Here is a 25,656-nt window from a genome sequence, read left to right on the forward strand (position 1 = left end):
GATAATCGAAGACGAAATACTTTGGAAGAACATTTCTGAGTTTGCAACTTTAATAATTCCTAAATCCTCTTGCTAAATAATAACAAAAGCCCATCATGATGGCAGGAGGCACGCGACTTATTTACAGTTGTGGAGGCTGGTGTCTTAGCCTACACTCGCATGTTGTTACAGAAGGCCTAGGTTACACAAAACACAACTACATTCATAGTGGTAATAGAACTCTGCACTTCATTGTCTTCTTTCTCTACAAAATTTATTTTTATATACAGTATCAGCCATTGTAAAATTAGACTATGCTCGCGATGACTTGAGTATCACGAGTCAAAAAGTGGTTATTGCTCTAACTGAATTCACTAAACACTCCTGATTATAGCCTGCGTGCAGGCTGTAGTGTTTGGTACTGCTTTCTTTCGATTTCTGGCTTTTTCGCTTTAGCGCGCGAGCGACCTTGAGGGGTTAGAAACTCGACTCGCAGGTGCGCTTTGCGCCCCCAGCCCAAACAAGAGAGCCTGCTCACAGGCTTACCAGATTATAAACGTGTTCAACTCTCACAGACTGATGCCAGACTATCGAACTTAGTGATAACTGTATTCCAAATTTGCATGATCTAGTTATCTCTACAGCCTGTATTTGCTACCATATACGTAGACTAGGGGCCCAGCCCCGCTTCAGCTACAAATGAAATCAATAGTAACCGAGAATTTCAAATTGTGGTCGCAGGAGTCAAACTGCGGCCTTTTCTCACTTAAAGTTAGTTACTGTTAACACAGAACATTCGTGAGACACGTCGTAAACTGAGCAGTTTTCCTGCTGATTCTCGTCGATGCGCCTGTCGTCTATCGATCTAGTTGGGTTGTGCTGCCTAACACACTGCAAGTTTGCTAGCCTATTGCAGGTGTTCAGTTAGTTTCTATAGCCGCGGTTCTCCTCAATTTTTTTCGCTGGCCGTTTTTCGTGCTGCGCACCAACTGAACGCCTGGAAGAGGCTACAAGTTTGCGATAGTCGGTATCTGGGCGATACCAATCGCAAGATTATTGAATCTTTTATCAATACTGTACAACTGTTAAAAAGCTGTTCCCCTCGTGGACTCCCTCTTCTCTTTATACACTCGTTCATATTTTCCCCTCTTACTATTCTAAATCGGCGAACATAAAATGAAACCAACTAAACCGTATTTTTTTGGCTAGTTGCGCGTGTTTTCGTGACTAACAAGCTTTAGACTAAACTATCCCTATCATACTATATAAGTTCTTTGCACTTTCCCTCCATCCTGCCTCTCTGAGAATGGTAATATTTAACAATTAAACAGCGAGCTCGAGGTTTCTATCGGTTGATGATATCACAGTCGATAGCAACCGAAAGCGAGCCATCATAACCCACTGACCGGTCTAACCGATTCAAGAATTTTCATTGGCTTAGCCATCATGGTATATAAGCCATGATACCACGTTCTACAAATATGGAAAGCGTACGCGGAATTGATTCGGGCGTTTTTCTTTTTATTTTAGTTTTCTATATTTTGGGGTGTTTTTAATAAAACATTCATTTCACTCGCGCTTGTTGGATATGAGATGTTTATAGCCAAATCAGCGCCATGCGCCTCGTTGGCTATCTACCATCTCATATCCAACGCGCGCTCGTATAATAATACTTAAATACATAGCCCCTGTGTAGCCAATCAGATTGTTAGTATACCTATTCGTCAGTGGGCTATCCTAAGATTCTAATATATGCCTAGTAAGTACTATTCTTGATTAGAAGTGACAGCTTAGAAATTCATCACTGGATTACTTAATCGTACTACAGTACATAGCTTCGTCGAACATACTTTGAGGCTAACTATTCATCAAAAGGTTATTATATTTTCCCACATGTTTTGGAAGATTTTAATACGACTAATTCATATAATGGTACGAATGAAACGTTTGGTGTGACATTTGGATCCTACGTTGCCGTGATTACTACTTAAGGTCTTGATGGCACAGGAGGACGACCGGGTACCGGCGGTGGAGGGGCAGGTTTGCCTGGTGCGTTGGGTCTCCTGTGGTGATGGAAAAGGTCAAATTAACATATCAGAGAAGGTCACTGGAACACACACACTTATTACAATGCTATCCATCGTAGTTCATCTAGCGAAAAGCGGGGAAAATGACAAAGAAGGGGTTCAGAAGGATCGGTACCATCCATGTCAATGTGGGCAACGGTATCAAGTGCAATCCAAGTCTTTGTTTGCGAAGTACATGCACCTATCTTCAATCAAAGGAAACATGACCACTGTTAGTTAGGTTTTCCAACATGCGCCAACCGTGAGGTAGTGAAATCTCTATGAAATCTCTAGCCTCCAAGCATACGCTCTAAGGGCTCGTCACGCGTTCCTTCTTCTCGTGGGGAAGTAACGCGTGGACGAGCCCTAAGGGCGTCTGCGAAGGAGGCGAAGAAATCTCGTGAAACAATAATTTAAACATAATAAACAATGGAAAGTGGAATGTCTAGGAACTAACACGGACAGCCGAAGTAGAACGGCATTAAACCTTGAGCGGAAAAGAACTCAATTGTGCTAAAGGTTGAGAAAACGAGCGTCTATATAATAAAGCCGTGGTCAAAACAGGGTTTAAAGTGATAGTTGCACCATGTTGAGCGTGAACTAAGAAACTAAGGCTCGTGCACGTAGCCCACATGCATGATCCCATCCTAAATCTATTATTTATAAAAAAAAAAATGATGGCAGCTACGCATGTAAAAATCATATCGTCTGTACAATTCGATGTCAGAGTGAAATAGTTGTGTGCTCTCAGCTAATAAAAATAGAGATAGTAATTAAAATGTCTAATAACACAACATACCATTCCTTTAGTTGTGGTTTACCTTAGACTTAGTCGGTCCAGAATGTTCAGTCAACCTTGGTGGAGTGGACCGAGACTAAGCTTACGTTAATCCCCAAGCACATAGTTGGCATGTAAATAGTGTTGATTAACAACAACCACGTGTATGGGAGAGCGGGGCAATCAAATCAAAAACAATCTGATCTACTTACTTGGGTACCGAAGGCGCACTATCTGGTCGGGATGGTACGCCCGGTACGGGACGGGACGGGCGAGATGGCGGGGCGTGATTTGAGCCGTGATTTGAGGACGGTCGAGGTGCAGGAGGTTGTCTAGCCCCCCTGTAATAACAAAAAGGAAAATCATTAGTTTTGTTTATCTCCATGTGTACTTCATAGTCACCCGTAACAAGAAAACTGCTAAAAGGTTTATTAAAAAATTTACTCCGCAGTGTGAAACAGAAAACTGATGCGTTATTGATAACGTTTAGTAAACGTTAACCTTTTCACCCTTGTTTGTTCATTTGTTTGTTTGGGTCCTTGAGTAATAATTATTGGTCTGTGCGTCCGTCCAACCATTCGTTCCTTCGTTCCTTCCTTCGTTCACTTCTTCGTGAGTTTTCTGGTTAATCCAGTTGCGCTCTTTTCCTGCTTGGTTGGCTGGTCCGTTTGTTCGTTTATACCTTTGTTTGTCAGTTTCTCAGTTGATGGAAGCAGAACTCGCGTTTTATTACACTGTTTATAGTGTCGAGCGTAGCAAATGAGTGACGTCATAGTCATACCTTGGCGGCTTGTATGAATCAGTCAGGTCCAGGTTTCCTGTGTCAACAGGCGGTGGGAGGGCTGTGCTGATTGTGGATGCGTCTATGTCACCAATAATCCGAAGAGCTTCCTTTAAGCTGTGAAACATGCGTAACATCTCCTCTCGGCGAGCAACCTCGGCGTCGCTTTCCTTCATCAAGTCATTCTAAATCAATGGCAAAACGCAGCAGATATTCTTATTGAATTTACACGCAAGTCTTTAAATGAGTGAGTAAACAGTGAACAGCAAGCAAAGAATGCTTTGAAGAAAAAAAGCGCCACGATTTTTTCACGTGCCCAAAAAACGCCATGCTGTAAATCAAAATGTGCTGTCTACTAAAGGGGAATGCTGGCTTTCCAGCCATTTGATTGTCTGCGCAATAACGAGATTAGGTCTTTTAACAAATTCAATCTAATTTTAGACTCGTCTGGTTACCCTCTGGTTCACGTTGCTAATCAGGGGAGAGAGTCAGGGACGATGAGAGAACTAGCTTCACACCTGCCTTCGTGTTTTTCTTACCTGATTTCCACTAGAATACAAATGCGCCAACAATTCCTGACCAATGAAATCCTTCACCTACGTGCGTTAAATAGAAAAGAGCATTTAGATTAAAAAACAAGGAACACTTTTATAATATTCTGAATTCAAATTAAACTTAAGTTCTTAAGTTTTACGTGGACGTGTACTCCGCTATCGTCGTCAACGTTGTGTTGTACACAGCTCTAAGCGTAAGTTAATTCTTGGACTCGCACTAATTTGCATTTGTCAGATACGTTGCCAAGTGCCTCACAACGTGACAGTGAGTGAAGCTTGGTATTATAGCTACTTGATAAAATAAATGTTCAATCTCGTCCCCAGAGCGGGCGTCAGTTCAGTCAGCGATGAGTAAACGCCCCCCTACGATCTGGGCAAAATCAAAGACCGTAACCAGAAAATCCTGGTTCTGACTTTACTGAGAACATGGATCGTAGTTTGACAGAGGTTTCTAAACATGCGCAGAGAGTAACTGTTGTGCTTACGCTGGCTAAAGTTCCGATTTTGCCTTGAAGCCTCGATCTTTGTTGCTGAGCAAATGCATCGCGGCCGCTGGGAATGGGATTGATGGAAGTTGCTTTACTGGGAATGAGACTGCGCAATCGATTAAAACTCCAATTTTCATGCCTTGTTTATATCCAATATCAGATACCACGGTCAGTCAATGTTCACTTGTAAAATGGCCAATTAACACAAGGTTTGCTCATTATATCCGAGAGCTGAAATATGTTAAATTAATTTGAAGTGGTACTTGCCACCTGAAAACAGTACATACAATGACGTAAGCTTACGTTGTTTATCACAAAGAACATGACAGTTTTAGGGACGAGATCTCGAACGGTCTTGCTGACGATCTTTATGTAAGAATCCGCCAAGTTTCTTATGGTTTCCACTTGACGCTCCATCTGCGGATCAAGGGTGCCAATTTCACCTTGCTGTGGAAAAGACAAAAAATGACGAGCACCAAACATGTACATTGTAACACTGCATCAAATTGACATGGCGTTGCGTTTCAAGTTAGAGGAACCGAAAATAATGCCAGCTAGTGCTGTATCACGAGGAGAAATTGTACATAAAAAGATGACATAAAGTTGTTACAATCTACCTCTTCACTCTCTCGAAATCCAAGAACATAATAGATGTGATCTAACGGACATACTGTCAGTCACTTAAAAAATCTGTTGGATGTTAGCTCCATTATCTTGGTCTCCCAAGATAGGGATGTCACATTCTAATTACTTTTGTTCGCATCAACGCAAATCTCACGTTGAACTATTGATCACGTGAGCGCGTTCTTCTTATGGTCCTTACCAGGCTCTTTTCTTCTGATGCTTCCCTCTCAGGGTAAACCCCCGCACGTAAGAACGAGGCTTTCCAGCTGTCTACTGAATCTTGGTTTTCCCCCGCCAGCTCCAGCGACTTGTAGTCTTTAAATAAGTTTCTAAAGAGTGTTAAAAGGGCACGACACTGGTTCACATCAATAAAATATTACCTTGCTTACGCGACAAAGCACTTGTATGTACTCTACAAGGGCGCTTAAAAGTACCATGAACCGAATCCGCAAGAGAAATTTCCCAAGGGACTTCAAACCGGGGGAGCGTGAGATGCATCGAGAAATTCAAAGTCTTCTGTGTTCGTAATCGATCATAATCGTTCCCAATATCTGCCATCCCTGTTCCTTTATGGTTCAATATTAGCTCTCGTTTTTAACTGTTTATAATAACGTGGTAAAGCATTATTTTCAGGTTGCCTTCGACTGAATATATCGAGACATGGGTTGTTAAAGCTCCAGCTTCAATATAAAGATTATGCTTACTGCTTTCCATGCATTTCTTGCATACAGATTTTCCTTGGTGCCTCTAGGTTTATCGGGAAGACTAAAACAATAATCCTGCTCACTCTGGCACCTAACTTTTTTCAGTTTTTTGATGGGCAATTCCCTCTATGAGACGAGCCTGCAGGGGATCATGGTAGTTGTTTTCATCATCTTGGACTGGATTTTGTTTTAATGGATACAACTACCATGATTCTCCTCAGGCATGTCTCATGGAATTGCCCACTATTGTCCTTTTCCTAAAGACCTCTGGTGCCATGCAGCAAAGAAAAAATTTCATTCATATCATTTATCTTAGCGTTCATTCTATTTATCTTGGTCAATGACTCTATAAAATACTTTTTATCTCATCCTTGTTCTGAGCCCTTACTAATACAAATTATCATTCGATGCATTTTTTCTTTCCTTTCAATGGCTGAGAACCCACCACGTGACTTTCTGTTCTACTCATGTCTAATTGTAACCACGCTTCCTTGAGCCGACAGAGAGTAATTTAAATATGAAAATAAACTTAATGATCGAATGATTTATCACAAAATATCGTGATTTGTCAGTGTCTTGCAGATCAATTATTTGCCTCGGCCTTCGCCTTCGGCAAATAATAGATCTGCTCGTCACTCAGAAATCACGATATTTTACTCAACCTCGTCCTAAAATTGTTAAGTATTTGTCAGGACTGCTTCAAGACAAAAGCTCAACCTTCTCCAAATGTGAATTCCTCAAGATCAAGAGTCCCGTCTATTACCCCCGAATGGAAGGGACAGATGTGCGTGTTTGAACTCTGTTACCGTGAAGAAACCTTGAAATCATTAGCACTGTTCAGCACTAGATTCAGTATCTTGACGGCGGAGAAAAGCTGACTTACTTCTGATCAGGATTGAAGATAGCAAAAGCAGCCTTTCTGGATATGAAACCTGCCTCTGCGTCACGCAAGCGCACACCGTCCAACCTCAACTGATACTTCTGCTCCTTCTCCTGAAAACAACACATAAATCAAAAGTATTTTTTTTAACTTCCTCCTTTAAAAGAGAAACACGTAAACATTTCCCACTACATCAATAGCATCTGTGAGCTAAAATAACTGGCCCTTAGACAACCTAACATAGTAACACAGTCACTCAGTAAATATTTCTACCGTGTCGAATTCAATTAAACGAATTTAAATCGACGGAAATTCGACGTCTGAATCGGCTGCGGCATTTCTGCCGCACGTTCGACTGGTCTTCTCGCATTATCCGACAGAAATGCGACACCGCTTCAAACGTCGTGTCGAATCTAACAAATATACATTAGGTTACTGTATGGAGCATGCGTAAATTTGGTCCCGCCAAAGAAAAAGAAGAAACTTGACCATTCTCGTCCCATTGCTACCTGGCAGTAAGGCGCAGTGGCTCGATCAACACGTTGCTGATATGCCAGATGCAATCTCCTCAGACGAATTCTATACAAAGACAAGTTGGAGTTTAAAGGAGCTACGTGACGTTTTGCGCATATTGAAAAGTTTAGCCTCGATTTTTCAAATTCGTCGTTTGTAATCCGTGTCAATCTTCTCCATCCTTAGCCATCCTTGTTCCTTTATGGTTTATCATTATCTCTTTGATGTTTTTCTATCTTATTAAACTGTCACTTTCAGGTTTCCTACCATTAAAAGGTAATTTTGTATATGGCCAAAATAACTCAAAATACCGTGACTGAGCACCTTTAAACATGAGTTTTAATTTGAACATATTGCAACACATACTGCAACCTAACCTACCAAAATGTTAGCATATTGTCAGGCTGTCATGTTAGTATGTAGCATTCTAACATGCTAGCATGCTCGATCCGAAAACAAGCATACCAATGAGGCCACTGCGCCCCTACAGCATGTTAGCATGCCAGTATACTAACATGCTAACATGTAACCAGGCTAACATTTCATTTATCTTATTTCATTCATCAACATTTTCATGAGCTAAGTAACAATTTAATTATGTAAAAAATTAAATGAATAAACAATGGAGGGGAAAGCTGATAAAAAAAAAAACAATTTGGCTTTTAAGTTAACATGGTTACATGATAATATTTTAGCTTGCTAAATGCTAGCATGATAGTATGCTAAATCCTCACCATCTAAATGCTAAACATGAACTCAACTCTACCAAGGTTTTCAACTCAAAAGAAACTCTATCAACAGTATTGTCATCTGTATTTGAAAATCCATCTTACCTCTTCATCCTTATACCATGAAAGAGCTTCGGCTAAAAAAAATAAGATAACAAATATTAACACTGAAGATTTCTAATGCTGGGAGTTATTTCTGGCATAACCTACGTTTGCTACTTTAACATCGCATGCCAGCTTAGTTAACAAACAAACAAGCAGTATGTAACCTCTACCATTTGTCCCCACCATTTTTAATCCCTGCAGAGGAGGAGAGGGATAGTAGTCCCTGTAATGGCCTACATGGGGAGGCTCTGCCTAAAGGAGTACCTTTTTCAGGCTTGGGGTATATTAAAGGGTAGGGATTTCACAAGTTGAGGTATACGAAAGGGTAGGTAAATCTTTCTGTCATTTAGTTCTTTTAAAGTCCCTTTAATAAAAATACTTCTAACAGATGCACCTTATGATAGTATCATTTCAATAATTACACAATGCATGAAAATGACAATCTTGAAGACTTCCATTTTTGATGATGTACATGTATTTATAATACAGGCCAGTTATGAAATATGTGACAGGGGTACCCTTCTCCAATTTAAGGTATAGGAAAGGGGTTCCTTTTCTGTCAAAATGGTACATGTATAATAAAGGGTAAGGGGTTGGGAACTCAGGGCCGTGCCTCCCCGTATAGGACTTTTCAGAATTCCTACCCCCCCCCCTCCCTCCCCTGGGTTTCAATGCCAGGAAAAAGGTCTTTTAAAAAGAGAAATAACAACAACGTCTAGTAGAAGCATTCTCATCAATCAGTACAATCTTGAAATATCTTCAATTTCTATCCCCCTCAATTTACATGCACCTGTTGAATAAGGAATACAATGTCTTGAGATTCCTTGAATTCGTTTCCATGCATGACTCCTAAAGTCCACCCCCTAGAGTCGTTATTTGTGGAAAGTGAGCAAAAGAGAAGAAGGGGCCTGGCTATCAGGGTGAAGTACCTGGACAATGTACATGTATAAATATGGCCCTGGCAGGAATCCTGAACAAGCCAGTAAATGAGGGCTAAAGAGGGCTAATTAACAATTAGACCCATAGCTCGCAAGGGCTAGGAGTCAATAGCCCATGAGGCAAAGCCAAATGGGCTATTGACCCATGGCCCTTGAGGGTGAAGGGTCTAATAATTAGATAATAAAACAATTATTGTTTTATTATCACCCAACTAGTCAGACAGAAAAAGGCAATAATAAAGTAAGCAAATGCAAGTTGAAGAAAGATTTATTTGGGACTAAAACAAAAGAAAGCGTCACGCTCAATTGCACCAATTTCGCTACACGAGGACTATTACTAATAGTCCTCTAGTAGCTTAGCCAATTAAAATGTAGGATTTGCATTAGTCCACAAGTTGGGTGATACTAAAGAGGAATAATCAACAACACAGAAATATTCTTTGACCACAGAAACTAACACAAAAGATGCGCAAGAGCGTCTTAAGGAGGACAACCCTGGGACAAGAGATACGTTGCTTGAAAGCCTTAACGACAAAGAGGCCAAGTCAATGACCCAACACATCCGAACAAGTTGGCATCAGTTCATTTTTGCAGGAGTAGGATGCAAGAGACCACTGCACTAGACAGGTGGTGGTTCACTGGAGAAAAGTGCAGATCTGCCCAAAAGGAAACAAGGACTGTTGATGTTGATGTCTTTCTCAACACCTGACAGCCACAGAAAGCACTCAAAGCAAACTAAAGAAAAGTAGAGAAAAACGAGGTGGGATCTTAGTTGGGCCCAGATTCAGTTCAAGTATGTATTTCTACATAATGCATACGAACACGGCAAAGAGACATAAAAGTACTGCTTGAAAGCTGCACTTTTTTAGAATTTACACCAGGGTTTCATCTGGACATACCCACAAGTAAGAGCACACAAAATTTGAATTTTAGTTTACCATTGAACAGGTACATGTAGAGGCACGGTGGCCTCATGGTTAGTGCGCTCGTCTCCAGATCAAGTGGTCCCGGTTTGAGCCCTGGCCAGGACATTGTGTTGTGTTCTTGGGCAAGACACTTTACTCTCACGGTGCCTTTCTCCACCCAGGTGTATAAATTGGTACTGGCGAATTTAATGCTGGGGGTTCCTCTGCGATGAACTAGCATCCCATCCAGGGGGGAGTAGAAATACTCCTAGTCGCTTCATACTAAGGAAACTGGAATATGCTCCGGCCCAGTGGGCTACTTGACTCGTATGCAGACTTTACCTTCACCCTATCTTATTGAACAGGTACATAACTTACCTGTGAGTACAAACCAGTACTCTTTGTTCATTCCCTTCATAAACCCGGCATTGCTTATTGTCAGCCACCCTTTCCTAATCACCTGAGAGAAAACAATACAAGGTGAGTGTTAATGGGTTGTGGAGAGATAATCTGTAATTGCTTAGCTCAACATTTTTTCTTTAATATTTAAAGTTTTTTTACAGAACAAAAGCCTATAAAGAAAACAACCAAACAAAACTGTGGGACTGGAAAGTTTAAATCAAAGTACAGAAAATGAGAAAAGTTACAACTTTAGTTGTTCCACAATGAAATACAGTATGGTCCATACACATCCAAAATTAACTCAAACATGAACAACAAAATTGAGCTCAAAGTTGATTTTGCCAAGTTGAACACACCTGGTTTGACACAGTTCTCTTTACTTTTCTTTCTCCAGGGTTGGTACTACTTGATGCCCTACAAGAAAATAATACACATCAATGACAATTCAACTGCATTTTAAAATATTACAGAACTGACTGCCAGCTAAGGGAGCTATCGCTCCCATGCTACCCAACTTCTGGCAGCAGTTCAGGATTGCATATCTGGAAAATTAAATGGGCATTTAGTGGCATCTGAGTAATATGCAAGAGACAATGTTGTCTCAGAAGGAGCCCTAAATGCTTTTGAGTGCCTGTCTGTGCTGAAGGAGCTAGATACACTGTAGAGAGCCAACTGGTGAGGAGCTCAACAAGGCCATGGACTCTCTTGTACCCGGCAAGGGACCTGGAAAAAACGGTATCCCTGCAGAGATCCCAAAGTGTTACAAGTCACGCATCCATCCTCCACCAACAGCACAAGATTCTTTGCCTGTGCTGAAGGGAAGGCAGAGTGCCACAAGACACAACGGATGCCAATATTCAGTGTCACTAAAAACAAGAGTGATAGGAGCAATTGCAACAACTATCATGGCTTCCCCCTCCTCAGTATTGTCGGAAACGTCTTTGCTCGAGTAGCACAAATGAGGCTCCAAGTACTCGTGGAGAAAGTCTACCCTGAATCGCTTGCAATGATCTGTTGATCATGTCTTTAAATCATTTTCTTGCAGTTTGAATATACTGTATGTTTCATATATTCATGCATATTTTTACCATCTACAGGTATGTAACAGAAATTTGCAACATCCCAGCTCCAGTTGGCTTGATAGCCCAATTGGTAGGGCATTGCACTTGGTATTGCAGCTCTAAGTCAAGCATTATTTTTAAAGTACTGTTAAAAGTACAGGTATGTACATGTAAATAACTACAATGATCTCACGTCTTCAAGACTTTCTTTTGCTGATCAAATATTTGATAATTCATATATTCACTTGCATACAGCAGTGGGTAAGTATTAACAAAATCAACAAAGCTATCTTGGAACAACCAGAACCAGGTCCCAGTAGTTTTTAAAAACACCATAGTGTTATCCATCCTTGAACAACTAGAGGCAGCCATTATTTTTTATCCACCCAGGATCTTAGCAACGAGAAGACAGATGTGGCAAGGTGGAAGAAATATCTATTCCATACACCTGAAGGAGGACTGCCTGTCCTACAGAATAGTAGCCATGAACAATGCACTATTGTCCACAACCAACCACAAAGCTCAGTATCAGTTCAGATAATGAAATGAAATTGACTTACTCTGCATATCCAATAAAATCAGGATGATTTGTGTTGATATAAGCAAGTTCCATGTCAATAAACGTTTTAACCTGCAAGGAGGCATGGATGATATTTAGTAAGTTTTTGGTATATACCTCATGCCATACATTATTTCCTCCCAGATAGGATGCTACCCAGTAGGCCTTTTGTAGGGTTACCACCAGCATTTAATTTGCTTATACCCATCACTACAACTGGGCAGAGAAAAGCAAGTGTCCTGCCCAACAAAATGTGATCACCCTGGAGAGGGCATGAATGCAAACTGTAACCCCAGCAACAATTTCTGACTGCACAGCATCAACCATGGTTCCCAAAAGCTTATGTTTGTACATTTCAATATAAGTACCTGATCCTTGGATTTAACCTCTCCTTTCCTTCCATGTTGAACAACAATTTTCTCCACCTGATCCCTAAGCAGAGGGTATTTGTCCATCTGCCATTTAGAGAACAATAATTATTGAATCAAAATAAAATAATCACAAAAAAAAAATAATAAAAAGTGCCTTCATACCTTAGTTATGCACTTTCAACACATCTGGATTATTCTGCAGTTGATTTGAAGCATACATTGTATTACAACATTATTACACAGTACATGCAATAACAGTCTCTGTTCACAAATCCCCCATTTTCAGGCTAATGATATTATTCAATTTTGGACTTCAGTGTCTACATGTAATTTGACATGATTTTATGTTTTACAGTAGCTTCTTTCTTTCCTTTATCTCTCTCTTTCTTTTTTACTTCTAATCAATGGTCTCCACGTATAATTTTCTTTCACTCTGACAAACAAATTTTGATCAAACATCTTCATGAGCCCTACATCATGCTTGCACTCATAATTCCAGTGTTTCACTGTACATAAAATGAGCTACATAATTTAAAGTACATGTACATGTGGGACTAACAATGTATTATTTTATAATTATGAAATAATATAATTAATTTGAAATTAATTATCAATAATGTTGCATTAAGCCTCCACTTCACCTGGCTTGAACATTTCTTGATGACATTAGTTAATTCTGACATAACCATGTCCACACACTTCACCGCTGGGTTTCTAAGTTTCTCAATCTGACGTTTTACTATTGCTTCGAAGGCCATATCAGGTGTGAAGAGACCAACCCTATTTCGAGAAAAGAAATGTCATACTAATGTGGTAACATTTCCATGAGTACTGTTACAAAAATTCACTGTGTATCAAACAAAGAAAACAAAAAAACCCTCAGAACATTAAATTATAAAGTACATGTAGGAGTCAGGGACAGCATTCAAACATTAATTAGAAAAAATGCAACAAGGTTAAAAATCTCAAATAGCAGGATGCATTACCAGTTCGCCATTTACAAGCTCGGCTGTAGCCTACATTATATCTTGTGTCCTTTAAACTTGAGCAAGCTACAGTTATAACTAAAGACAATTTAGTTGGAAGCTCCTCACTCCAATCAAGTGTATACTTCTGTAAACTAATTAACAATGGTAATAGGACTGAGTGGAGTCCAATTCAGTCTGTAATCATACGAGTGATTAACAAAATCGGACGACCACAAAGCGGGAGTCCGATTTGTTAATCACGAGTATGATTACAGACTGAATTGGACAACACGATGTCCTGTTACCAATTAATCAAAACTATGACAACATTCAAGAAATGAACAAACCATCAATTGAGCACTGAACGATTAAACGTTGTTATGAATGCTGAAAAACACAGCAGTTTACTCAACAAAGTGCATCGCAACAGCACGCACAAAATGATGCGTACTGTCCAATTACAAGCATGACGTGTACACTGTCCAATTAATGCTCAAATCAGGTTGCTGATACCCAGTCACGTTCGAGAATTTTGTTATACTTTTGATTATGAATGTTTATCCGTATATCACTTTGTAGGTGTATGACCATGCAAGACTAGAGGATATTAGATATTAATTTAATTGCCTGTATGGTTTATAAACTAACCCTTACCTGATACCATGAATGTTCTTGATGGCAAACATAATTTCTTTCCTGAGCTGCTTCTCATCAAATTCCACCTATGATTTCACAAGAAAAGATATCAATTATAAAATGTTTCTCTCAAGCAACATCACCAAAATGACTGTTTTTTCTTCTCTAGTCTGACTATTACTACCAGGTTTAGCAAACAATAATTTTAATTATTGAGTAGTAGTATTAAAATACTACTCTACTTCATCCAATTTAACAAGCTTAATTAATTGGTTCAAAAAAAGTCGATTGATTTATTAAAGAGATTTCAGGCTGTCAGGCTGGAAAGACTGGTCAAAGAATAGACCATTTTAAATACAGTTGTCTGTTCAGTGACTTGGCCTTTGAATGGCAGCGATGCTGCAGGTGACCTTGTTTTGATTAAGACCTCACTCCTTTTGTTGTGCAAATCAAGTTGTTCCTATGCTTACTAGTTGGCATTTACATGAGAAAAGCAGAGAGGTCTGTATCAAAGCAAGGTCACCTCCAGGCTAGCTTGCATCCATAGGCCAAGTACATGTAACTAAGCAAACAACTGTAGAATGGCCTATTTTCAGTGAAACTTAATTGCAATGTATGTAGTCACTGACTGCCCTGGATAGAACACCACAGGCTTAGACAGTAAGCCCACTCAAAACCTCAGATTGTAGATATGGCTTTAGGAGAATTTATCATGGGATTGTCCGCAATATCTTTGATCTTTGATTGTCCACAATAATCTTTGATCTTTTTTCATCAATTTGCAACTGTACTCTACGTCAGTATTTGTTCAAAAAGTGTAAAGTATAAAATCATTCATTACCTTGACTAACTCATAAGGAAATCTCTCATGAAATATCCGGTTTATCTTAGCTCCACCTGACAGCTCCTTAGTGTCAATTGTATCTCCAGAACCCTCAATGGCTTTCTCAAAGTCTGAATTGAACTGCTGAATCATCCTGTTAGAGTGATACAGAAATTAATTCATCTTAACTACATGAAAGTTTATTACAGGGGTTTTCATAGACACTTTCAGCAGTACTCAGAGTCACATTTTTAGTGTTTTTTTACTCTCTCTCCTACCCCTTGAGCTTTAGTTTTCTATATCTTTGTTAGTTCTAGATGTTGTTTATTTTGCAATTTTTCCACTGAATTTCTAGTTTCAGTGTCATGGTTGCTAGATCTGGAGCTGGGGCTGGGGCTGGGGCTGGTGGGTTGGGCTCATGGCTCCAGTGCAGGTAGGGCAGGCTTATCTAGGGTGTACTACGACCTGGGTTTAGATTGGGGGTACCAGCCCCTAAGCTCATGGGCACCCAGCCTCCATTTTCGATTAAGGCATTATCAGAGGTTCAACTTAAAGTCATGTATTTTGATGTTTTTTACTAATTACTTACTGCATAAGGGCTTTAGTCTTCATGGAAGGGTCATCTGGATTATAGTTTTCAAAGCCTTTGACTTCTTTCTCAATTTCCATGATGTTCTCTTCCAATTTACTTCGAAGGGCTGGTAAGGTTTCCCTGATATGATTGGTCAATTGCTGGAGAATGGATCATCATTAAATATTACAAATCTTTGCCAAAATTGCTACTTACTAAAGTAAAAATGCAAAGTAATTGAGACAAGCCTCACCTGGTTAAGAACCCTTTGTAAATATGAAGTTCCCATTTTGTCTGCCATGTGTCTGGAATGATTGTCATTGAACATCAAGAAATCAATGATTTATTGAGATAACACAATTGACCTACAGACATTATCAGACAAACTCTCTAGAAAAAACATCTAAAACCAAAATGTAACAGTCTATGAAAAATGGCAGTACTTCCTCCAAATTCCCCAATTTTAGAAGGAAAAAATCAAACACTGGCAACGTGGTTGTGTTAGATGAAAAATAACAAATCCTGGAAATAGGCACTAGAGAATCTTTGGAAATCTATGGAAATCACTGGAAGTCAATGATGGTTTTTGGTAGTCTTTGAAAATCCCAACACTCCAAGAATAAAAAAAAACCCTCATGACACATTTGACTTAATTGGAAAACATTAGCAATAATTACTATTATGCCATCATGCTGAGAGAGCTGAATTTGACTTAGAGACGTGCTCATCAAATTCATATACTTATACATGTATCTTCCAATATGGGAGATCTCTAACATTTGAGCCTAAAATCTCCATGACGGTCATGTACTCAATTACTAGACAGTGCTATAGTAATAATTATTCTACTTAGCCGGCATCTCTTATTGGTGCTTCTTGGTTATAATTTTCACATGAAAGTAATCTATGCAACCATACATGTTGTTTGCGTGTTCTGTTAAGTATACTCACCTATAACCAGGATGGCTAAGGAAGAATTTCCGTTCAGAGGCCAGGGCTGACTTGATATCCTTTCTTCCATCGATGTCAGCTTGGCTTCTATTTACCACACCTATGTAACCTTTAGTACAAAGACAATAAAACATTTATACATGTAACAAGTCTAGAAACTAATTTGTCAAAGAAACATTTAAATCATTTTAAAATCGAAGATATCTTAAATGTACCATGATCACAAAATGACTACAAACTAAAGAAACATTTTTCAACACAGATGTCTTTTTAGATGAACAAATTCTCAGGAGACACATTGTTTCAGAAGAAACTGCATGTACATGTAGGAACATTTATCATATAACAGTTAAAAACCCGCAATAAATTTTAGGCCAATTACTCAGCAATAATCTTCTATCTCTAATTTTCTTTCTGGGTTCTATCAGTGCATAAACAATGCTGAGGAAACAATATTAATGCAATTTAGAGATTTCAAATAGAACAAGTTGAGTGTCTCTGCAATCTACATAATGATGTATTTAATGCTGTGTATAAAATAGAATACTCTGGATAAAGAGTGTGCATCTGGAAAAGGTAAAGAAGCCAGGTGTTCCAATGACTTATGACACCAAAGTGTAATAATGTTTTAATCAGGTTGCCTAAACAATAATAATAACAGTACCATTCAGCTGCCTACCATAGTAGGCAGCTTTACTGTTAGAGTAGGGGGCTGATTTTCTTATCTTTTTGAAGAACAAGATGAACAGCCCAGGAGAGTAGGTCAGTGGCCATGATCATGAAGTACATGTACATGTACAGTGTAGATGGTGATTTTTGCCAGCAGCCACTGCCTATCTTTGATAACCCTATGAAACATTGATCACTGTCACCCTTACTGTACCTCTTCTCAAGGGAAGGACTCTGTTCTCTAGGATCTCTCTAGCATCTGTTCCTTCATCCATAAGATCTAATTTTGTTATCACTCCAATTGTTCGTACTCCTAATAAAAATAAAAAAAGTAATAAGAATTATCGCTTTGGGAATCAGATGTAGGCTCAATGCATGCCAGGGCAGGAAAAAGCCCACATCCGATTGCCCAGATCAAGTAACATTTATTCTTAGGTAAGTGAAAATGGAAGTTTGATGGCCCAATGGCCAAATGAAAGTAGTCTCTGTCAGTAGTCTTGCAAGTCTGAGTGAAAATATTAGCTTGATAAATGATAATTTCCAGTCAGAAATTAACAACTTTGAGTTGAAAACGTGGATTAATTTAAAATCCAAATAATATACCTTGGCGCTCTGGGCAAAATGAGTTCAAAGTTTTTCTCATGCCTTACAGGTACAAAATGTACATGTAGAGACAATTACATTGTATAGGAGGCATTGGCTAGCTGTACACATAAAACTTCCTTGTAACTTGATTTGGAAAAGTTATCCTTGCATTTGCCAGCTTAAGTAACTACACTTTCAAAACTAAATACAGTACTCTTACCCTCAGGATCAACCTCCTTAGCAATCTTCAGTGCATCAGAGTTGGCAAGATCCGAGTTTGCAGGTGACACTGCCAGCACTAAACAGTTTGGCTTGGTAATGAACTGTAACAACATACTCCGTATCAGGATTTCAATATCAGGAGGTTGGTCACCAACAGGAACTTTCGTCATGCCAGGAAGATCTACCAATGTCAAATTCAGAACTGCAAAAAAACAAAAAAAATAGAAAAGATGGAATATTAGTACACACTGTATAATATCAGAAGCATATCACCTCTTTGAGGTGATATGCTTCTGAAAATATACTGTGCACCTACACTGTGCGTGCAAAGCAGCTGGTACTAGGATGTGGGCTTATTGTAAGTGTGCCAGCTGTACTCAAGAGTGCAGCAGCCTGGGTTCAACACCTTACCTGGGTAATTGTTTTAAGTTAATTTTTACATTTTAAGCAACACACTTTACTCTCACAGTTACTCTCTCCACCCAGACATATTGAAAAGGGCACTGGCAAAACTAGTGCTCTGATGAACTGACGTCACATTCAAGGGGGAATTGACATACTCCCAGTCACCTAACTTAATAATACTGAAACAGGGATGAGCTCATCACACAAGACAAAGTTGTACTGTCTGAAAATCAGTCGTCACAGTGCTTTACACTCACCATGAGGAGAGAACACGCGCAAGTTAATTGGAATAGCTGAGATTCCTTTGTTGCTGCCAGTTTCTCTGTCAGTCTCTGCAACAATCTCTTTCCTTACTTCTTCAAAATCAACAAATTTTTTTCCCTTGCAGTGAAGAAACTCTGCCCACTCTAGAAAAATTTCCATATCTATGTGTAAGTATCTGGCTAACTCAATGACTGTAAAACACACAAAGAAGGGGTTTGAGCTACGGGCTAACCCATTGGGCCAATCCCACAATAAACCTTCAACTCCCCTGTTAGAAAACGATAAATGAGTCATTATTAATTTTCTCCCCTTAAAAATAAGTCTAGAGTAAGGCTATAAGAATGATAATGACAAAAAAAATTGAATCATAAATGAACTGTTGTTCTATTAATTTTACAATAAGATTAGCAAAGATGAAAAATAATTTCTTATCAAACAATATTGTTATTGTTTACAAGCAATATTCTTTTACCAAAAGCTATTAATATTCTTCTAGTGTTACCAAATAGAATAACCTACTGTACATTGCACATTGTATCTCATGATCTGTTCTCCTAGCGGTTAACATTCCAAGACACAATGAATGAGAGCAAAAAAATATGATAATCTTTTGACAGAAGCAGAACGTTTGGAAAGTTTAAAAGTAATGGAAAACAGCAAAGGCTCAGGAAGTGTTGGTTCCTGAACGAGGAGAACTGGTTACTTAAAAGCAGGTGACACTGAACCAGGACCCTATTGCGTTGCGTTGCATTACATTGCAATGCAATCAACAATCTTCAGACTGCAGTGGCAATACTTAAGATCAGCAGCAGATATACTAAAATGATACAATATACATGATACTACCTAATGTTCATGTACCAACTCCTTAAAGGAACACTCAGGGATTCATCAAAAATAACCGATAAAAGTTCTAGAAACTTTATTCACAAGTTTTGGAAATCATGCTAACACTATTATTTTGGAATGTTTTCTCCCAAGTGCTGTTGCCCGAATCATGAGCGCTTTGCCTGACAATTTTCACAATTTCCAAAACTGGCCCGTATGCCTATGCTCATGGAGCCACTCCCTTTGGGACAGGGATATAAAATGAACAAACTCTGAACAAAGGGATAATTTTCTGTTCTTCATGTTTTCTTCACTCACTGAAACGTGCATTAATATTTTTTAACGTTTTTGTTTACATTTCAGTCTACATGATGTACTGTGATAATTATGTTCAACTGACTGGGCTAATGGTCACCTCTATTTTAAGAATGTCACGTAATCTGGATGATAAAGTTAATTAGCATATTCAAGAAAATTTATATGAAAACACTTTAACATCTTCAGGTTAAGTTTCAGTTATATATTATATGTGTATTTCAGTTTAGGAGTTCATATTTTTGACATTAAATCAAAGTACCTATAATATGGGCCTTTTACAGGAATATATATTGAAACAGCTGAAAATAATAAACAAGATCAATTTTAATAAAGCTTAAGCCTATTAGATTTCTATTCGTCATGCAACGTAATTGTACAAACCTGACTTGGCTGGATGAAGCTGGAGTATAAGTGGTCTCCTGGTTACGATTCCCGATCCTCTCGGCAGAAAATCTCTACAAAGATATGTTAATAATTTTTAATTCAAGAGAAACCAAAAAGCCACAATCGTGATCACTTCCTTACCTTCCCACAAAGTTTTCCAAAACACTACTCTTTCCGGCGCTTTGACTTCCAACCACGGCGATCTGAGGCAGATCTATGCTCGATGGCTGCCCAATATGAGAGAATGCATCTTGAATTTTGTTCATAACGGGGATAAGGTCTTCCATGCCTTTATTCCCCATTTTGGATTCGAAAAAAGTACAATTCACCGCTCACAAAACTTTGAAACTGTCACAGGATCTCACGAGATGGCGGTGTCAGCGGGTCAGCGGACACGGTAGATTTCTCTATAACCCAAAAGCCATTTCGCGAACAAATCGTCCCCAGAGCTAAGGCGCTCTTTGGCGCGGTCACTGGGGACGAAAAAGGTCGCCTATCGGCGCGGTGTGTTTCTATTTATCAAATATGCTCCTGATGGGGTATGGTTTTCTACTCTAGTCTTGAACTGGGTATGTTTTTAGAAGAAGCTACTTTTTCATCATTATCGCTAAGTCCATAAACAGAGGCCCTTCAAAAATTATGTTTAGGGCAACAGTGTCAGCTGCAACGGTCATAAATAGGGTCTCGAATTTTTGGTCTGGTCATAAATAGGGTTGGAAAGTCGCAGATTTTTGTCATAAATAGGGTAAGGGTTTTGGAAAGCGGGCCGCACAGCCCCACCAAATTTTTCTGGGAGTACCCCCCGGGTGCAAAGCAGCCGTTACAATTGACATATACCCTGGCTGTCGCCATTTTATGATGAGGTAGATCGATATTCAATGTTGGCAAGGATTTTCGCGTTCGAGTTTTTTCTACATTTCCGTTTGAGTTGTCTGTGAAGCTGTTAGAGAAATTCATCACATGCCGGCAGCACAGTTTAATCTTCTCTGGAGTCAGCTTATGCATGCTGGAGGGTAGTAAGTCCTGTTAAGGACTTCGCCTGGTTGTGGAGCAGTCTAGTAAAAGCGTGGCACTGTGTTTTCCATCCAAAGTACAAAGATGTCCTGTTGCCTAGCGTATGTAATCTGAATGTAGTTTAGCTGAACCTTTTTTGTTTTTGGCTGCTATTTCCTTGACTATGGCGGTGGCCATAGAAAGCTCTAGAAAGCTAGAAAGCTCTTGCTACTTTGGCCACCGCTCACATACAAATTTTATTTCCTTACAGCTCTATATTTCTTAATTTCTTACTACTTTCCGGCATTTACTTTAATGCCCAGTAAAGTGTAAATAAAAGAATTGAATAGAATTGCCCTTACCGGCCGACCAAGGTTTTCGGTAAGTCAGTTGTACTTCGTGCGCATAATGCTGGGAAATTACAATCCAGGACAAAAGTAGTTGGGACAGTTGAGCTGGATCACGTATTTCCCATCCCCCCTAATCAATGTTGGAAAACGTCGCGTTTTTCTTTTTTTCAACAAAAAGGGAAAAAATCTCCTGATTATCAACATTTTAAGTGCGGGGAGGGGAGAACTTGCTTCGTGTCCCAACTTTTTTGTCTGGGATTGTAGGTCGGAGTGGCTGTCAATTCCTACTCAGAAATGATGCAATACATTATAATGTGCCGTACTAAAGGAAACTTCATTTTCTATTCAAAAATAGTTTCTCAGAATTAACAAGATAGTGGCTAATGATCTTGCCTTTTTAGACTGTTTATTCCCTTAGTGTCTAGTTTTGAGCCGATGAATTAACAAAAAGTCAAATCTGACCCCCGCACTTCTTAAGGTTTATCATAGTTTATCATTTTGAAGTATTCCGCTCTGAGCTGGTTATTCCGGCTTGTAAGAACAACGTCGTGATGGTGTATATTCGGCCAGTTCTTCGTTCGATTCCTTCAACACAGTCAAGAATCTACCAGTTTCTTCCATTTCTAACGCAAAACTGTCCGCGCACTCGTGTCCATCAGAAGAATTCACCATTGCTCGGCACTCTGCCACTTCATTTAGGACAATAAACAGTAGCTTTACATTGCGTTCATGCACCTTCGTGAAAAATCTCACTCTCCTCTTCAAAGCCTTTTTGTCTTTGCTTAGTGTTTCGTTCGATGCCTTCGCAGCTTCAACGTCTGCATTTTCGACTTCGTTTTGCTTCGGTTCGATGGCATCGAGGAACTTTCTTTCGTTTTCGATGATCGCGTCCAGCATTTCATGAAAAGAGTTAAACTTTCGAAGGAGTTCATAGAAGTTTTGTCGACTCTCTGCGTTGCAGATACCGCGTATGAACCTCAGCTTCCACAGGATAACTTCGTTGTGCAGTTGTGTTTGAATTTGTTCCATTTTTGTTAACAGTTCCTTGGAAGTCTTTATCAAACTCGTGCATGTTACGGCGGTACAGCATCTGGAGCCGTTCCTCAATACGTCCTGGCGGGCACATAGAGAAAGAATTCATGTTATAAGACAACGCCTTACTCACATACCCGGTTTCCGGAGTCATTGTGTTTTATTCTTGACATGACCCTTTACTCTTACAGTGCCTCTCTATCGCCATAAGTTTTAATGGATTGCAGAGTACTAGGGTAACTCGTCGATGGACTTTCATTCCATCTAAAGGGAGTGGCAATATTTCTAACTCCGCCCAGTGAGTCATGTAATAAAAACCAGGACTAAAAGCCGGAACGTATGAGCCAGTAGGCTTAAAACACTTTTCTAAACCCGCTCAGTTGTTAACAATAAGATAGTAAGCCTATCCACTGATAACTTTTCTAATTTTAGTTACAATTTACAAAGCAGCTCTTGCTTCAGTCCAGTCACTGGAATGGGACGAGGGAAAACCCTGGAAACTAAGTCACTGTTTCATCTCTCGCGTTTTACCTTCATGAAACTACCGCATTAGTTCTTTAAACTAAACCTGACTAATTAGGTTGCAGACTTTAAAATTTTTCAAGGGTGTTCTAAATTAATGTTACACTGGCTTCATTTTCATTTTGCATTATCTACATGAACAAAGGCAATTCCATGATATTGTTGTCACTAATCAAAGTCTAGCACCTCTTTTCTCTACCGATCGAGTGCCATAGCGCCATGAAAGCAAGATCATTACTCTCCTCAAGCTTTGCAGTATGAATATTCACATTATTATGTTTGTGGACGGTCATCTAAGTTCGCAAGCGATATCAGAAGAGGCAGCAGGAACTTTTAAACTAGCTTCCAATCACATAATTCTGCTTATAGAGCCAGTGTTTCTTTAATATGAGTTTCGAGTATCGAGTTCTATGTCAAGCGGACGAAATCTTCTTCAAAAAGGTGATTTCTTTATTTTTGTCACCTGATTGATCAATTCAAATTTCTGTTGATCAATAAAAGATTGTAGTTTCAAAACACCGTCGGCCCGTGAATCAGCTTCAAGCATCCTTAACTTTTGTTGCGATGTAATGTATAAAATTTAGCGACTCTGTTTATTCCGCGAGCGTTCAATTCGACGGTGACTGTCACTGAGCAGAGATGAACGACTAGCCGGATGAAAAGAAAATCACGTATAGTCCCGACTTGTTGTGGTTGCGGCATCACGAGCCATTTTTAAATTCACTATGGCAGGTGTTTAACATTTTTCAAATAACTGAATTAAGTTACTCCATATTAAGTCAAAATCCAAACGACGATAGACCTGACATTTCACTCCAGTTTACCTGTATTGTCATTCAAAATAAGAGTGTTAGATAACCGCTTTAAATGTTTGCGAATAGGTTCCTGTATTTCTCTGCTCATCACTGTTTTTCTCTGGCGATAGTTCGACCCTATTTCAATTCTTGCTTCTACGCCGATTTGAATGTTTAATCCTCGTGTGCCAATAAAGCCACCGGCTTTGATTGGCAGTGTTTGAGGGTTAATAACAAAATTATCTACTTTTAGACGTCATAACGATAATTTGGCATGAATAATTTAAGGCATAAAAAAATCAACGATGAGGACTGATGCCCAAAACAAATGAGGCTCGTATTGAAGACTAAATAAGATGACGGATAGAAATTTAACTTTACGTTCTGAGCGATTGTAAATTTTACTCAATCCAAAGTTAACGAAGTATTTTTAAAAGAAAATGTTACCAAATATAACTACTGAGGTAAAACTTGAATTGAATCGCAATTTGTAATATGAAAACTATCACTCCGAAGGTTATTTTTATTTTCGTCTTGATCAGTGTAGTCTTGTTTTAGAATGAGACCATTTTTTCGCCAACAGGGAAAACGAAAGCAAGGTCTTAATCTATTACAAATCATTGCTTAGAATAATGTCAGGAAAAATTCACTTAAAACATTTCTAGAGTGGAAAGAGCTACCCAAAGTCAATTAGAATATTTTTGTCCTACAAACGAAACCTTGCTGAGTAAACTCTGGTATTATGGCTTCAGGTTTTGGTTCTTGCTGTTTTTAATTTTCAGCTCCCAAGGTCATTCGAAATCATAATACTGTCTCTATGGAACTAAGTGCGACTGCCGCATATTTAACCATGCTAAAGCTCAAGCGACTCCTAACACAAATATAATTACCGTTGGTATTGAATCTGTCGCATTCTGTTGTTCCCTCTCCGTTTGTTTCTTCTTTGTAAATGGAATCCTGTGCAGAACTCTCCAACAAAACGAAATAACTATTCCCATGATGAAACTGACACGGCGGGTCCGTAAGCACACTTGTCAGCTCTAACGAGAACGTACTTATATTACATTTATAGACTTCGTCGCGAACACTGGCCAGCGAGTCGGCGCAGAGGATTATGAAGTATGAACCATTAAGTTAATAGCTTTGCGCAATTTACAGACAGCGACAACTGCATGCAATCCATTTACCAAGCAATTTACTTTAACAAAATTAAAAACATATATCTAATTACTCCAGATTTTATAAGCTGCTAACCTTGTTTAACCCTCTCTCTAAGTTATTTGAGAAAAAAAATGAAAGTTTCGTGATGCCTTCGACTTCAAGTTTTGCGCTATCTTTAGGATCAAATTGCTTTTAATAACAACCAATCAAATTGAAGCTAGGGCAGGTGGGTAAAACCAAGAGCGCTTTCCGGTGAGAATCTTACGCCAAATGGAGCAGTACAAATTTTCAACAAACAAATTAAAACGGGACGAGTGTACCATTTGACATCACTTGAAAAGGACTGTGCCATTTAATTCCCTACCGAAACCACTGTATATTCCATTAAGGAGCTTGTGGGTGTGAAAAACCAAATGATACAAATGGAAAACAAGTCAAGTTTGAGAGTTAGCGCAAGTCTCAGTGCGGTAATTAACTCAAGCGGTCTTCTTTGAGATAACAATTTCTCCACCATTTTTTAAATCCCTTTGCGCGCCAACTTAATTGTACTAAAGCACTATCTCCCCCAGTTCCCGAGCGCTTGAGTCGGGTGCAAAATTAACAGATAGTGTGGATAGTACTAGATAGTTTCTGATGAAAGAAAAACCAAACGAAAATGTAAAACAAAAACTTGGGTTCGTTACCAAAGACCACAAAATACGCCGTAAATATTAACTTCATACTTCGGTTTGGATTATCGTTTTT

At 39.1% G+C, this 25,656-nt stretch overlaps 2 protein-coding genes across 2 annotated transcripts; both read right to left on the reverse strand.

The window, feature by feature from the left end:
• Positions 1–7: 7 nt before the first annotated feature.
• On the reverse strand, positions 8–20,547 carry LOC145496977 (dynamin-1-like). The gene is made up of 23 exons (XM_081476747.1): positions 20,202–20,547; positions 20,058–20,131; positions 18,524–18,673; positions 17,860–18,063; positions 17,269–17,367; positions 16,386–16,494; positions 15,688–15,739; positions 15,453–15,595; positions 14,882–15,017; positions 14,059–14,126; positions 13,078–13,216; positions 12,434–12,520; positions 12,067–12,137; positions 10,802–10,859; positions 10,422–10,503; positions 8,201–8,232; positions 6,858–6,967; positions 5,470–5,599; positions 4,950–5,093; positions 4,144–4,200; positions 3,605–3,789; positions 3,036–3,164; positions 8–2,042 (listed from the first exon to the last, which is right to left on the reverse strand). Exons 1-23 carry the CDS (start codon positions 20,360–20,362, stop codon positions 1,967–1,969), a joined length of 2,496 nt encoding a protein of 831 aa, XP_081332873.1. The 5' UTR covers positions 20,363–20,547; the 3' UTR covers positions 8–1,966.
• A 1,075-nt stretch (positions 20,548–21,622) lies between these two features.
• LOC145483763 (uncharacterized) lies at positions 21,623–25,470 on the reverse strand. The gene is made up of 2 exons (XM_081462306.1): positions 24,642–25,470; positions 21,623–22,516 (listed from the first exon to the last, which is right to left on the reverse strand). Exons 1-2 carry the CDS (start codon positions 24,747–24,749, stop codon positions 21,926–21,928), a joined length of 699 nt encoding a protein of 232 aa, XP_081318432.1. The 5' UTR covers positions 24,750–25,470; the 3' UTR covers positions 21,623–21,925.
• Between the last annotated feature and the right edge of the window lie 186 nt (positions 25,471–25,656).

Source organism: Orbicella franksi, chromosome 1 (genome assembly GCF_964199315.1).
Source record: "Orbicella franksi chromosome 1, jaOrbFran1.1, whole genome shotgun sequence".
NCBI lineage: Eukaryota > Metazoa > Cnidaria > Anthozoa > Scleractinia > Merulinidae > Orbicella > Orbicella franksi.

Coding starts and splice junctions, on each gene's coding strand:
- LOC145496977 (XM_081476747.1), bottom strand. CDS start 20,362: ATGGGGAATAAAGGCATGGAAGACCTTATCCCCGTTATGAACAAAATT. Junction 12,138..12,433: donor AGGTTAAATCCAAGGATCAG/GTACTTATATTG, acceptor GCCTCCTTGCAG/GTTAAAACGTTTATTGACAT. Junction 5,094..5,469: donor CATCAGAAGAAAAGAGCCTG/GTAAGGACCATA, acceptor TCTTTTCCACAG/CAAGGTGAAATTGGCACCCT.
- LOC145483763 (XM_081462306.1), bottom strand. CDS start 24,749: ATGGGAATAGTTATTTCGTTTTGTTGGAGAGTTCTGCACAGGATTCCA. Junction 22,517..24,641: donor CGACAGATTCAATACCAACG/GTAATTATATTT, acceptor TGTGCCCGCCAG/GACGTATTGAGGAACGGCTC.